Raw genomic sequence first — 15452 nt, 5'->3', positions numbered from 1 at the left:
CAAGCAAGCTTGTGTCCCTATCACTCAGTTTCTGTGGGAGGGTAGAAGCCTAACTTCAGTGGGCACCTGGCTCCAAGCTGCCAAACTAGATCCTGTCATACAGATATGAGACATATATTTTTTTCCATAGATAAAGCCAGTTATATCAGTATACTCAAGCTGCTCTAACAAAATACCACACACTGGGCACTTAAACCACAGAAATGTATTTTCTTATAGCTCTGGAGGCTAGAACCACAATCAGGGTGCCAGGAAATTCAGTTTCTGGTGACGACTCTCTTCCTGGTTTATAGACAGCCACCTTCTCCTACGTCCTCACATGGCCTTTCCTCAGTGCCTGCAGAGGGAGAGAGGGAGGGGAGAGCGCAGGTAAGCTCTGATGTCTTCTTATAAGGACACTGGGCTTTAGGACCTCATTTAACCTTAGTTACTTCTCAAACAGCCTCATCTCCAAAGACAGCCACACTGGGGTTTTGAGCTTCGATATATGAATTGGAGGAGTGGGGAGACACAAACATTCAGTCCAAACACTGGTGTACTGATACATATGGTACCCCAGTTGCCAGGTAAATTTCAGATGAAGTATGTGGGAGACCTGGTGGTGTCAAGGTCTCTTATTTGAGGACTAATACGTATATCTTGGGACTAAATATGTAATCAGTTATATCTGCTTGCTGTATATAGGGGTTAGATTTGTGTTTGCCTTTGGAATCTCTTGGCAGATTGCCTGTGATGTACATCACATTCTGGTGCAATGTTTACTCAGTAATAAACTTCTCCTTCTACCTCTGTGGAGACTTTTTCTAGGTTGGCAGAACCTGCTGTTCTATTTTTATTTCATAGCTCCTGAAAGTACCTGAAAAGAGCCCTCTTCATAGTTGAGGAGACAGGGAAGGGTGGGCAGGGAAACAGGTATCACCATTGTCCATCTATTTCAAAGACGTCACATAAGGTTTCAAGGTGTAAGAGGACCTGGGAGAATAAGGAAGCACTGGGAAGCCTGGATTGGGTTTCTTGGCACCCTGCATTTCTCTTCTACTTTTCCTGCATTTGTCCACTCCTCCATTTTTCCTCAGTCACATGGAGGTTCCCCAGAGCCATCAAAAGGAAACTCACTCTCTCACCTTCCTGGCGGCTTCACGTGGCAGTGGCTCAGGTTGGTATGACACTGTGGCCAAGAGAGTGGGTGCTTGAATCAAACAGGTCAAGATTCAAGTTCTGCCTCTGCCACTTCCTAGCTGAGTGACCTTGAGAAAGTTACTTAGCTTCTCTGAGCTTCAATTCTTAGCCTATAAAATGTGTAACAGTACCTAGATTAACGGGTTGTTGTGAGAATTATGTATGATAATGAAGGTAAAGTACATAGCATAGTGCCTCCACAAAGATAATTTTGTTTTAAATTATATTTTCCTAAGACTACACTACACTGCCTCCATTCTCTCCCCCAAACAATTAAGCAGTTGTCCTAGCACTTTTCTTCTCTGATCTGCAGCAAGGGCAGTAAAGCACAAAATTCTTAGTCTAGTGTTTCTGGATTCTCTGCTATGCTCATGCAAACTGGGTTATTTATTTATTATTTACGGCAGGAAACAAATGCAGCAGTGACAGGGATGTGGGAAAACCAGCATTCTGGTGGGGGTGGCACAGTCTCTGGAGAGCTAGTTTGTATTGTAGCTTTACCTCTTGGAGTCTATCTTAAGAAAACAACCATTTATGCAGAGGCCTATAAACACTAATCCCATTAAAACATTCTGTACAATAGGGAAAAATGAATACGATTTAAGCGTTGAACAATTACATTATAATACATCTTCTATGCATGCATTCAAGAAGGTGTTTTTCAAAAACTTTTAGACAGAGTTAAGGCCCAGATGTTGGATGAGAAAAGTTCAGGAAAATTAGTGCTAACTTTGCAAAACTTAACTTGTTCAATGACTGTTATATATATTTAGTGTAGACCTAGACCTCTAAAAGTATAAAAGTATTTAAAAATGCAGACAGTAGTTAATGCTGGACGAGAAGACTCAGTAATTTTCATTTTCTTTCATTTCCTAAACTGTTTCAACTGCTTGTACTACTTGAATATTTGAACCCCAGAACCTTCCCTCCAACCCAAGGACAAAGGCAATAAAATCTAGATGTTGGACCTAAAAGCCCATCAATAGATGACTGGATAAAGAAGATGTGGCACATATACACTATGGAATACTACTCAGCCATAAGAAATGATGACATCGGAACATTACAGCAAAATGGTGGGATCTTGATAACATGATACGAAGCGAAATAAGTAAATCAGAAAAAACCAGGAACTGTATTATTCCATACGTAGGTGGGACATAATACTGAAACTAAGAGACATTGACAAGAATGTGGTGGTTACGGGGGGGAGGGGGGAATGGGAGAGGGATAGGGGGTGGGGAGGGGCACAAAGAAAACAAGATAGAAGGTGACAGAGGACAATCTGACTTTGGGTGGTGGGTATGCAACATAATTGAACGACAAGATAACCTGGACTTGTTATCTTTGAATATATGTATCCTGATTTATTGATGTCACCCCATTAAAAAAATAAAATTATAAAAAAAAAAAAAATCTAGATGTTGGAAAGAAACTCGGATACCACGTACCTGCTCAGTTTTATTATCTGCCGAAGGCAATATTTAAGCATCAATCAAAACAAGAGGGCAGAGTGCCAAAGGGCCAGTACATGCAAACAATTGGGCCCCCCACAAATAAAGTGGCAACTACTGCAAAAATAATGGTCCAAGGTAATGATGCATTACCCAGGACAGGATACCCTTGTGGCCTCAGGCCCCTTTTGAGAGCTGAAATGTGGTAAAACGCGGGGGTTCAAAGAGCTGTATGTTCTGAAACACCATGGAAAGCCGGTTGACCAAAGAGGCAGCAGCATGGTGTAAGAGGTCAGAATCTTCAGCAGTTAATCGGCTAAGAAGGGAAAAGAAAATCACTTTAGAGGCCATAACTCCTGGTCTTCCTTAGGCCCACCCCTCCCCCCAGGTGGTAATTAGACTTACCCCTTGATTAGAGAGGTCCGCAGGCGTGACTGACCTGGGCTCCACAGCCGTCCTTCCACCAACCCTTGGCTGTCTGCACATCTCCAATAGAGTGCCCCACAAGCAGATATTGGCCCCACCACCTCCTGCTGCTACTCCCACCGAGTCCTTTCTAGAACTTACACAGTCAGCCGACTGCCAGTCACTGTGAGCTCCCAATGCACCGTCCCTCGGTAGGGCTCAGCACCTTGACTCAGGACCCTGCGGGCTACCTCCGCATTCACATTGGATTGGAAAGGCACTGTGAGGGCGCTGCTGGAGTTAAGGAAAGTGCACCATCCGCACAGACTTCATGGTTCAGGCCCCCATGCTGTCAAGAGGACGGGCTTCCCCCAGACTGCCTCTCAGGCCACCCTCCAGGATGACCCTTCAAGGACCTCTGCGTCACAGCCCCTCTCAGACCACCCGTATGCCTCCAGGCCACCGCAGCTGCTCCCCTGGCCACCCTGGGTCCCCACTTTCCCCTAGGTCCCCACAGAAGTCTACCCCGCTCTTACCAGCCCACGAAGCCTGTCCTGCCCATCCTCCTGTGTCCCCCTACCTCCTGTCCATCCCCTCACCCTTTACTTCCATGGGGGGAGGGGAGACTCCTTGAAAAAGATACAACACCAGCCCTTGGCTTTCCATGGGTCTGTCCGAGGCAGCAGCTTGTCCAGCCTGCCCCGAGTCCACGGATACCTCCTCGCCCTGGGGAGCGCCCTCAGCTGCTGCGCTCTCCCCTGCCATGCTGCCTGTGTCTCCAGGGCCCACGGGGTTCCCCCCTGGGCTACTGGGTGGGCCAGCACCACGAACCACACTGCCTGAGCCTTCCTTGTCCTCGTCCTCGGGGGCCTGCATGGCAGCTCGCTGGCCACAAACGTCAACACACCCTGGGTTCACCACTAAGAGACCGGCCCTCCGCAAAGCCCCGCCCCTCTGCAGGCAGCGCCTGCGCACACAGACCTTGGGGGAGCTCCTGCCATGGGATTGGTTCCCAGAAATCCAGCATTGCTATTCAGTCTGCCCTTTCTCGAAGACCCGGTTGCTAGGGAGACACTGGCTCCCTCACGAAGCTGCTCCTCTGTGTGTCCCTCTCTGTGCCTGAGGCCCACTCTGCAGATCCTCTCCATCTTGAAGGAGAGAGTGAGCATGAAAGCCCCGGTTGTTTCAGTCCCCGAATGGGCTAAGTTCGGTGTTAGAATAAGTGTAGACAGAGGGGAGTAGAAAGATGGGACGAATATGGCAGGGAAATAGGATCAAGATATGGCCAACTTAGCCTTGCAGGGACACCATGGCTAGGACTGGGAGAGCTGTGCCCTGAGGGGAAGAACTGGTCCAGGTCCTTGTGGGCCTTCTGTGTCCATTGGTAAATGGCGAGTTTCAGAGGACACGTAGGGAAACTGAGTCATATTAAAATGCCTCCACTAGCCTCACCGGGCAGTTGTGCAGTGGATAGAGCTTAGGACTGGGATATGGAGGACCCAGGTTCGAGACTCTGAGGTTGCCAGCTTGAGCACGGCCTCATCCGGCTTGAGTAAAAGGTCACTGGCTCGAGCACAGGGTCACTCAGTCTGCTGTAGCCCCCCTGTGAAGGCACATATGAGATATCAATGAACAACTAAGGAACTGCAATGAAGAAGAATCGATTTTTCTCAGTTCTCTCCCTTCCTGTCTGTCTGTCCCTATCTGTCCCTCTGTCTGACACTCTCTGTCTCTGCCTCAAAATAAAATAAAATGTTTCCACCAGCCTCAGACTTTTAGGATTCTGAAAATAACTAGTATTTCTGAAAAAAAAGTACTAATGAGCTCCTGTCCCAACAAGTTTGCTCGGGCCAACCCAGAAACTTGTACCAAGGGCGTGCTGTGAAAGTGCCCAAATGCCCAAGTGCCCACAGAGACACCCTCCCTCTAATAAATTAATTAGAGTTTTCCACTCCCACGGCCTTGACAGCAGTTCCCAAACCATGATCTGCCAGGCATGCAATAAGGGCTACTGCCTCACCCCAACAACCCCGTCCATCACCCTCACATAAAACCAAAGATGAAACAAAACATCAGACGGGGAAGCATATGACTTCCAAGAAAACGGGTCTCCCCCAAATTGGGAGATTAGTGCTGAGAAGTGTGTTCATTCTTCGTCACTCATCACTGCAGGCCCTGCCCGCCATCATGACCTCATCTCAGCTCTATTGCCTCCCCAAAGCCCCACTTCCAAATACCATCTTGGTGGGGGTCAGGGCTTCAATATATATGAATTTTGCTGGGAGAGGACCCAAACATTCAGTCCATAGCAGAGTGCTACTCACTGACTTTATCTTTCTCTATGTGAATACTTTTAACAGGGAACTGAGGTTTTATGTGACCAAACATAGAAACAACGTTTTCACTGATCAATAATCCATGCTAGCTGTTGTGAGAGGTATGACAGGAGGAGGACCCAAGGTCTCACAGGTCATCTTAGCTGAGGGTCAGGACAGAGACAGTAAACTAAGATTTTGTGATAAATATTTTTTAAACAATTCAAATCCAGTGCCCTGGTGGAGCTTCTGGAGTCCAAGGAGCTATCAGTGTCAAGATGTATGATGACGGCTATTTTCCTTTCTTTCACCTTCACCCTTCCCCTCCTTGCCTGGGGACAGTGCTTTCCCAGCTCTCCTTATTAGTGCTGCTGACTGCTCACCCTCTTGTGCCAGGCCCACCCCTCACCCCTCAGGCCCAGGAAGTGACAGCGGCCATGTCTAGGTTCCTGTCTGTTATTTCTGGGCCACCCTTCTTCCTGCTGTTCTGGTTACTGACCTTCCCCATCTCTGCGTTGCCCGTTCGGCTGCCCAGGTGGATGGCGCTACTCGGGAAGCTTTCTTTACAGGCTGCCAATTGGGCTCAGCCAATGGAGGGCATCGGCAGGAGACCAGAAGGTTTGAGGACTGAGAACCAGGGGGATTTGTCCCCCACACACAGTTTCTGAGACTCCCAGCAGTTCTGGGAGTGGCTGCATTCCTCAGCTCTTCCTAGGATGCAGTAGCATTGACCCCTATCCCTGTCCCTATAGGTCTAGACTTGCCGTGGTACCTGACCATCCCATGGTAGCTGTGGCATGCTGGTAAATATTTAACAGCTCCTTCTCTGGAGTATGGGGAGAGTGGGGGGAGTGGAAGTATGCATATACATATGTATATAAGTTTATTATAATTCTAATTTTGTTATAATTCTGACCCACATAAAGAATGTGTAGCACACAATTCACAAATAATAGTAAAATATAAAATACTCTTGTAAATTTCATAGACCTCATGGATTCTCACAGATTGCTTTAGTTGACTTGTGCCAAACTGTTATGTCTGTAGCCAACCTGTGCTTGCAAGTGATGAACAGTGTGGCTCTGACACAAATGTCTCCTGATATTTTCATTCATGTGAATGAGTAAGGCAAAACTGAGACAACATATATACACATCCATCAGTCACGTGAACAACTTCTTTTCTGAGTCAAAAATAGTGTTGAAATATGGCAAAAGCCTTTCCTCAAATTTTTGTGCTATTCACAATGGAACAGCTACAGACAACACATAAACTTAAGACATTTAATGTGCTTATTAACATTTCCTCCATCACTTCCTCAGCAAAACAATAAACCAAGTCCGGGTTTGTAGCATTTGTTAATTTCTGTGGTATCAGTATTCTAACCCTGACCAATTTCAAGGCACCAGTAGATGTCATGGAACACAGTGTTGGGTAGAGATGTGTTCTTGCTCACTATTATATAGTATTTCCACCATACAGCCCCTATAGACAAAATTAACCACAAGAGCACAGCTAACAGTAACATATAGTAAAGCAATTAGAAAGCAATTTTTTTATTTATTGTGTTTACATAGATTCAAGTGTCTCACCGAATATATCTCCCCCCATCCCCGTGTTCCCCTCGGGTTCCCCCTTTTGTCCCATCCCCCCAATGCCTTACCCCCTTCCCTCCTGAATTTGTTGTCCTGTTCTCCATAATGCTGTGTTGTGTATATATAATTTCATTAATGTTTTTCCCTTCTCTGATCCCATCTTCTCTCCCACTTTTCCTCTGGTCCCTTTGATCTTGCCTCTATCTCTATTCTGTTCCTCAGGTCATATTGTTCATTGGATTTCTCAAATGAGTGAGGTCATGTGATGCCGCGGACCAGCGCGGCTCCTAATAATGGTGCGGAATTAAGGAAACATACTTATTAAGAAAAAAGGATGGGACCATGAGGACTCTTCAAAAGCTGATGGCAATATCCGAGTGCCCCATAGCCCCAGTTTGCTTTATTATATAGCCATATGCAAACCAAGGAAGTCCTTGATGCAAAGTTACACATCCAGGCTAAAACAGGAACTCTCCCAAGGCATAAACAGGAATCCCCCTACCATGCATAAGTGAAATCAACCAAAGAGTCAGAGGAAGGGCATGTAAATTGCTTTCAGCAAGTTAAGGAAGCAAGTGAAGTGGGTGCAAATACTCAGCATCATAGCCAATATGGAGGTGAAGGGGGCAGAACTTACCCTTTTGCTAAGCCTTGAATCTACAAAGGGTTTTTGCCATTTACAATCCACAACATGTCTCACTTTTCTTTTTTCTTTTTAATTTGTGTGTTGAGATTTGCACTCATCTGATTTCCTAGTTTCCTAGATTCTAATTTGGAGGCAGACTGAAAAAATACAGAACAAACACAAAATTAGTATAGCCAATGCTAACAGATACCCAAAGAAGTATTCTAATACATTACAGTGATTAAAGCCTTTGAGAAAATTCTTAGCCAATATAACAAGAATCTATAAAAGAGTAATGTCTTTAATATGTTTACCAAGTCCAAGTTGGCACCATCACCATTCCAAATCCCTGCAAATTCAATCCAACACCAGTTCAGTCCATAAAAAGCTGTCACAAGGAGCAGGAGTCCAGGAAAAGTCCACATCCAGGAAAAGTCCGCATGGCACTGGAATTGTTGCCACATTTCTATACTTTGCAGCTCACTTCCAAGTCCCAATGACCGCTGCTTCTCGCTGGTAATGATTCAGGTAGACTGGAAAAGCCATCTGCAGCATGTGTGGAGATGGAGCTTCTGTTTTCTTCAAAACTGGACAGATGAACCCAAGGGGCCTTTCCCTGGATGCTTTACAGCTGTGGGGTGGTGAGGAGAACCTTGGGATACACTAAGCTGGGTGGCAAAGGTAAATTTGTAACAGAAGTTGGCAAAAAGGAGAAAAGGAGCTCTATATTAAGAGTAGGTCCCAGCCTAAAATATGAATGGGGCATTGAAGCAGGAGGAATAAAGGAAACACTATATATTAAACAAAGCAGCAGAGAATAGGACTATCAACTCCCACAACAGAGATCTTTGAGGAATGAGTAAAAACCTGAATATTCAGGCAAGACATAGTTAAGCAGCCCTTGTGTCCATAAGAAATGAGATCAGTTTACCTGCTACTTGGAAGAAATACCCTAGGCTCGTCCACACTGATGTTGATGGGGCCAGTAGCCCTGGGCACCTTTAGCCTTCAGTGGCAAATCCCAGCAGGCTGGGCAAGGTTAGGTCACAGGTGGCTGGAGCAGGGCTGGAAGAGACTGAACACTCCCTTTAGAAGAGCGAGGGACAGCTTACCTTCCAGTGTCCCTTTTTCCCACAGCAAAGGCATGTAAGTCTGGCAGGCTTTAGCTCAATGACCTTCCTTTCCACTATTGAAGCTGGGCCCAGATAGAGTCCTATGAGACCCCTTTGGGGCATTGGAGCCATTACAGGAGTATCTCAAGAGCTGGTATTTCCCCTGATCTCTATTGGGCTTTTTCTGCCTCTTGGTACCTTAAAAACCATGCTCAGAAGATCTTGCTGAGGGGTTTGACAATCCCCATCCACCTATATAAACCTTTTCTGTATATCTGGAGGTATTTGGAAAAAGACAAAACAGTGTTATTAGCTGGATCAAATAAAAGAGGGTAGAAGGTTGCAGGAGAAAAAGATTTGATGTCTCCTGTTCATCAGCATTCAAAAGAAATTTTTTAAAGATAAGGTAGATTTGCAGGAATTCCAGGATATGACTCCCTGGAATTTTATATTTTTATAAAATTGACCTTAAATATTTTTTTTATTTTTATTTTTATTTTTATTTTTTATTTTTTTATTTTTTATAATTTTATTTTTTTAATGGGGTGACATCAATAAATCAGGATACATATATTCAAAGATAACAAGTCCAGGTTATCTTGTCGTTCAATTATGTTGCATACCCACCACCCAAAGTCAGATTGTCCTCTGTCACCTTCTATCTTGTTTTCTTTGTGCCCCTCCCACCCCCTATCCCTCTCCCATTCCCCCCTGCCCCCCGTAACCACCACACTCTTATCAATGTCTCTTGGTTTCACTATTATGTCCCACCTACGTATGGAATAATACAGTTCCTGTTTTTTTCTGATTTACTTATTTCGCTTCGTATCATGTTATCAAGATCCCACCATTTTGCTGTAAATGTTCCGATGTCATCATTTCTTATGGCTGAGTAGTATTCCATAGTGTATATGTGCCACATCTTCTTTATCCAGTCATCTATTGATGGGCTTTTTGGTTGTTTCCATGTCCTGGCCACTGTGAACAATGCTGCAATAAACATGGGGCTGCATGTGTCTTTACGTATCAATGTTTCTGAGTTTTGGGGATATATACCCAGTAGAAGGATTGCTGGGTCATAAGGTAGTTCTATTTTCAGTTTTTTGAGGAACCACCATACTTTCTTCCATAATGGTTGTACTACTTTACATTCCCACCAACAGTGTATGAGGGTTCCTTTTTCTCCACAGCCTCTCCAACATTTGCTATTACCTGACTTGCTAATAACAGCTAATTGAACAGGTGTGAGGTGGTATCTCATTGCCGTTTTGATTTGCATTTCTCTAATAGCTAAAGAAGATGAGCATCTTTTCATATATCTGTTGGCCATTTGTATTTCTTCCTGTGAGAAGTGTCTATTCATATCCTCTTCCCATTTTTTTATTGGATTGTTTGTTTGTTTGTTGTTGAGTTTTATGAGTTCTTTGTATATTTTGGATATTAGGCCCTTATCTGAGCTGTTGTTTGAAAATATCATTTCCCATTTAGTTGGCTTTCTGTTTATTTTGTTATCAGTTTCCCTTGCTGAGCAAAAACTTCTTAGTCTGATGTAGTCCCATTCATTAATTTTTGCCTTCACTTCTCTTGCCATTGGAGTCAAATTCATAAAATGCTCTTTAAAACCCAGGTCCATGAGTTGAGTACCTATGTCTTCTTCTATGTACTTAATTGTTTCAGGTCTTATGTTTAGATCTTTGATCCATTTTGAGTTAATTTTTGTACAGGGGGAGAGACTGTAGTCCAGTTTCATTCTTTTGCATGTGGCTTTCCAGTTTTCCCAGCACCATTTATTGAAGAGGCTTTCTTTTCTCCATTGTGTGTTGTTGGCCCCTTTATCAAAAATTATTTGACTATATATATGTGGTTTTATTTCTGGACTTTCTATTCTGTTCCATTGGTCTGAGTGTCTATTTTTCTGCCAATACCATGCTGTTTTGATTGTCGTGGCCCTATAATAGAGTTTGAAGTCAGGTATTGTTATGCCCCCAGCTTCATTCTTTTTCTTTAGGATTGCTTTGGCTATTCGGGGTTTTTTATAGTTCCATATAAATCTGATGATTTTTTGCTCTATTTCTTTAAAAAATGTCATTGGAAGTTTGATGGGAATTGCATTAAATTTGTATATTGCTTTGGGTAATATAGCCATCTTGATTATATTTATTCTTCCTAGCCAAGAACAAGGTATATTCTTCCATCTCATTATATCTTTTTCGATTTCCCTTAACAATGGTTTATAGTTTTCATTATATAAGTCCTTTACATTCTTTGTTATGTTTATTCCTAAGTATTTTATTTTTTTTGTTGCAATCGTGAAGGGGATTATTCTTTTGAGTTCCTTCTCAGTTGTTTCATTGTTGGCATATAGAAAGGCTATTGACTTCTGTATGTTAATTTTGTATCCTGCGACCTTACTGTATTGGCTTATTGTTTCTAGTAGTCTTTTTGTGGATTCTTTGGGGTTTTCGATGTATAGGATCATATCATCTGCAAAAAGTGATACCTTTACTTCTTCTTTTCCGATATGGATGCCTTTTATTTCTGTGTCTTGTCTGATTGCTCTGGCTAGAACCTCTAGTACCACATTAAATAAGAGTGGAGAGAGTGGACAACCCTGTCTTGTTCCTGATTTAAGGGGGAACGCCTTCAGTTTAGTGCCATTTAATATGATGTTAGCTGATGGTTTATCATATATGGCCTTTATCATGTTGAGATATTTTCCTTCTATACCCATTTTGTTGAGAGTCTTAAACATAAAATTGTGTTGTATTTTATCGAAAGCCTTTTCTGCATCTATTGATAAGATCATGTGGTTTTTGTTCTTTGTTTTGTTGATATGGTGTATTACATTAACCGTTTTGCGTATGTTGAACCATCCTTGAGATTCTGGGATGAATCCCACTTGATCATGATGTATTATTTTTTTAATATGTTGTTGTATTCGATTTGCTAGTATTTTGTTTAGTATTTTAGCATCTGTATTCATTAGAGATATTGGTCTGTAGTTTTCTTTTTTTGTGCCATCCTTGCCTGGTTTTGGTATGAGGGTTATGTTGGCCTCATAAAATGTGTTTGGAAGTATTGCTTCTTCTTCAATTTTTTGGAAGACTTTGAGTAGAATAGGAACCAAGTCTTCTTTGAATGTTTGATAAAATTCGCTGGTATAGCCGTCAGGGCCTGGACTTTTATTTTTGGGGAGGTTTTTAATGGTTTTTTCTATTTCTTCTCTACTGATAGGTCTGTTTAGGCTTTCTGCTTCTTCTTGACTCAGTCTAGGAAGGTTGTATTGTTCTAGGAATTTATCCATTTCTTCTAGGTTGTTGAATTTAGTGGCATAAAGTTTTTCATAGTATTCTACAATAATTCTTTGTATATCTACGGTGTCCGTGGTGATTTCTCCTCTTTCATTTTGGATTTTGTTTATATGAGTTCTTTCTCTTTTTTCCTTGGTAAGTCTTGCCAAGGGTTTGTCAATTTTGTTGATCTTTTCAAAGAACCAGCTCCTTGTTCTATTAATTTTTTCTATAGTTTTTCTGTTCTCTAATTCATTTATTTCTGCTCTGATTTTTATTATCTCCTTTCTTCGGCTGGTTTTGGGTTGTCTTTGTTCTTCTTTTTCTAGTTCCTTAAGGTGGGAAGTTAAGTGGTTCACTTGGGCTCTCTCTTGTTTGTTCATATATGCCTGAAGCGATATGAACTTCCCTCTTATCACTGCTTTTGCTGCATCCCATAGATTCTGATATGTCGTATTGTCACTTTCATTAGTCTGTATATATCTTTTGATCTCTGCACTTATTTCTTCTTTGACCCATTCATTTTTAAAAAGTATGTTGTTTAGTTTCCACATTTTTGTGGGATTTTTTTCCTCTTTTTTGCAGTTGAATTCTAGTTTCAAGGCTTTATGATCAGAAAATATGCTTGGTACAACTTTAATTTTTCTGAATTTGCTGATATTGTTTTTGTGGCCCAACATATGGTCAATTCTTGAGAATGATCCATGTACACTGGAGAAAAATGTATACTCAGTCACTTTGGGATGAAATGTCCTGTAGATGTCTATCATATCCAGGTGCTCTAGTGTTTTGTTTAAGGCCACTATGTCTTTGTTGATTCTCTGTTTGGATGACCGATCTAGAGCCGTCAGCGGTGTATTGAGGTCTCCAAGTATGATTGTATTTTTGTCAGTTTTTGTTTTAAGATCAATAAGTAGCTGTCTTATATATTTTGGTGCTCCTGGGTTTGGTGCATATATATTAAGAATTGTTATGTCTTCTTGATTCAGTGTCCCCTTAGCCATTATGAAATGGCCATTTTTGTCTCTAAGTACTTTTCCTGTCTTGTAGTCAGCATTATCCGATATGAGTATTGCTACACCTGCTTTTTTTTGGATGTTATTTGCTTGGAGTATTGTTTTCCAGCCTTTCACTTTGAATTTGTTTTTATCCTTGTTACTTAGATGAGTTTCCTGTAGGCAGCATACAGTTGGATTTTCTTTTTTAATCCATTCTGCTACTCTGTGCCTTTTTATTGGTGAGTTTAATCCATTTACATTTAGTGTAATTTTTGATACTTGTGAGTTCCCTATTGCCATTTTATATCTTGCTTTCTGTTAGTTTTGTGTCTTGTTTGATCCTTCTCTTTCGTTTTTCTATCTTTTGTTTTTATTTGGTTGTATTCCATACATCTTTCCTCTGTTGCTATCTTTTTTATCTCATGTGCTTCTGTGGTGGTTTTTTCAATGGTGGTTACCTTTGAGTAATGAAAAGGGTCCCTACCCTGTTCATTGTAGCGAACTATTTTGTGAGTACTTTTGCACTCCATCGTCCTTTGCTACTGTTAATCTCCGTCTTCTCCCCCTCTTTCTTTTTGTTGCTGTCACAGTTTAAATTTGGTTTTATTGTGTTCTTCTTGGAGCTTTTACTTGTGGCTCTGTTTTTTTTTGTTCTTTGTATCTGATTGGAGAACCCCCTTTAGTAATTCCTGGAGTGGGGGTTTTCTGATGATAAATTCCCTCATCTTTTCTGTATCTGTGAATGTTTTTATTTCTCCTTCGTATTTGAAGGATAGCTTTGATGGGTATAGTATTCGTGGCTGAAAGTTCCTCTCTTTCAGGACTTTAAATATTGGGGTCCACTCTCTTCTAGCTTGTAGAGTTTCTGCTGAGAAATCTGATGATAATCTAATGGGCCTTCCTTTATATGTTGTATTCTTCTTTTCCCTGGCTGCCTTGAGAATTTTTTCTTTGCTGTTGGTTTGTGTCAATTTCATTATGATATGCCTTGGAGTAGGTTTGTTGGGGTTAAGAAAACTTGGAGTTCTGTTTGCTTCTTGAACTTGAGGCTTTAGTTCTTTCCACAGGCTTGGGAAGTTCTCATCAATTATTTGTTTAAGTATGTTCTCCATTCCATTTTCTCTCTCTTCTCCCTCTGATATACCTATTATTCTTATGTTATTCTTTTTGATGGAGTCAGATAATTCTTGTAGGGCTATCTCATTTTTTTAAATTTTTGAGTCTCTTTCTTCTTCTCTCTGTTGTGCCTCAAGTTGCTTGTCTTCTATTTCACTAATCCTCTCTTCTATCTGACCTGTTCTATTAGCTAAGCTTGTTACTTCGTTTTTCAGCTCGTGAATTGAGTTTTTCATCTCTCTTTGATTTGTTTTTATAGTTTCAATTTCCTTGGACATATATTCTTTGTGTTCATGGAGTTGTTTTCTGATTTCCCTATATTGCCTTTCTGTGTTTTCTTGTATATCTCGGAGGATTTTTAGGATTTCTATCTTGAATTCTCTGTCATTTAGCTCCAAGGTTTCCAATATATTAAATTTTTTCTCCATAGATTTTTCCTCATCTAGCTGTGTTACCTCTCTTTCTTTTGTATCCATGATATTCGATTTTCTCTTCCTTAATGGCATCTGAGGGTGGTTTTGTTGATAGTATTAATGAGATTTAATAAAGAATAAAAAGTTAAAAAAAAAAAAATAACAAATCGAAAAGAGTTGTTTTTTTTAAAAAAAATTAATAATGAAATAAAGAAAAATAAAATAAAATAAAATTTTTTTAAAAAAGGAAATTATTTTCCCCCTCTTTTTTTCCTCTCCTCTCCTCTCCCCTCTTTCTTGAGAAAATCTTGTGGTGGACTGTGAGTTATAACAAACAATGCCTGTGATGGAGGGCCTGAATTGGGGAAAAGTAATAAAGGGGAAAAAAGAGAGAAAGAAAAAAAAAAAAAAGGAAAAAAAATAAAAGAAAAAAGAAAAAAAAAAGAGCGTATGGACCCACAAAAAGCAAATAAGGAAAAAATTTGGGTCAAGAATAAAATGATTTGCTTTTAGGTGTTGGTTTTCTAAGAGTTATGATGAGAGGAATAAGAGGAAAATGGAAAAATGGGGGGACAAATTAAAAACTTACTATTGTATTTAGTGGAACAAGAACTAGATAATATGGAGAGCCAGGGATGGGAGCACTGCTAGTGAGTTAAAAAGGTGAAGTAAAAACCCCCCAAAATGCCACAAACATAGGTTTGAGTCCCAGATAAGATAATTTGTTTGTTATTGAGGTTTGAATGAGAGGAGATGTAAAGGAGAAAGGAAGAAACTAATATAGAGGGAGAAAAGAAAGAGAGAGAGAGAGAAAAAGAGGGAACCACTAAAAGAAGAAAAAAGAAAGGAGAGAGAGAGAGAGAGTTAAGGGTTTTGGAGTGCAACCCTCATAGAGAGAAAGGAAGAGAAGAGAAATGATAATGGGAGATGTAACACTTATGGGTAGTGTA

The 15452-nt window shown here is 41.2% G+C and overlaps 1 protein-coding gene across 1 annotated transcript; it reads right to left on the bottom strand.

The window, feature by feature from the left end:
- Positions 1-2810: 2810 nt before the first annotated feature.
- Positions 2811-3914, bottom strand: LOC136317773 (cancer/testis antigen 1-like). The gene is made up of 3 exons (XM_066250514.1): positions 3619-3914; positions 3201-3332; positions 2811-2949 (listed from the first exon to the last, which is right to left on the bottom strand). The coding sequence occupies exons 1-3, from the start codon at positions 3912-3914 to the stop codon at positions 2811-2813; spliced, it is 567 nt and encodes a 188-aa protein (XP_066106611.1).
- Between the last annotated feature and the right edge of the window lie 11538 nt (positions 3915-15452).

Source organism: Saccopteryx bilineata, chromosome X (assembly GCF_036850765.1).
Source record: "Saccopteryx bilineata isolate mSacBil1 chromosome X, mSacBil1_pri_phased_curated, whole genome shotgun sequence".
NCBI classification, from domain to species: domain Eukaryota; kingdom Metazoa; phylum Chordata; class Mammalia; order Chiroptera; family Emballonuridae; genus Saccopteryx; species Saccopteryx bilineata.
The sequence above is the reverse complement of the archived record's forward strand: the minus strand, read 5'-3'. Positions and strand labels throughout refer to the sequence as shown.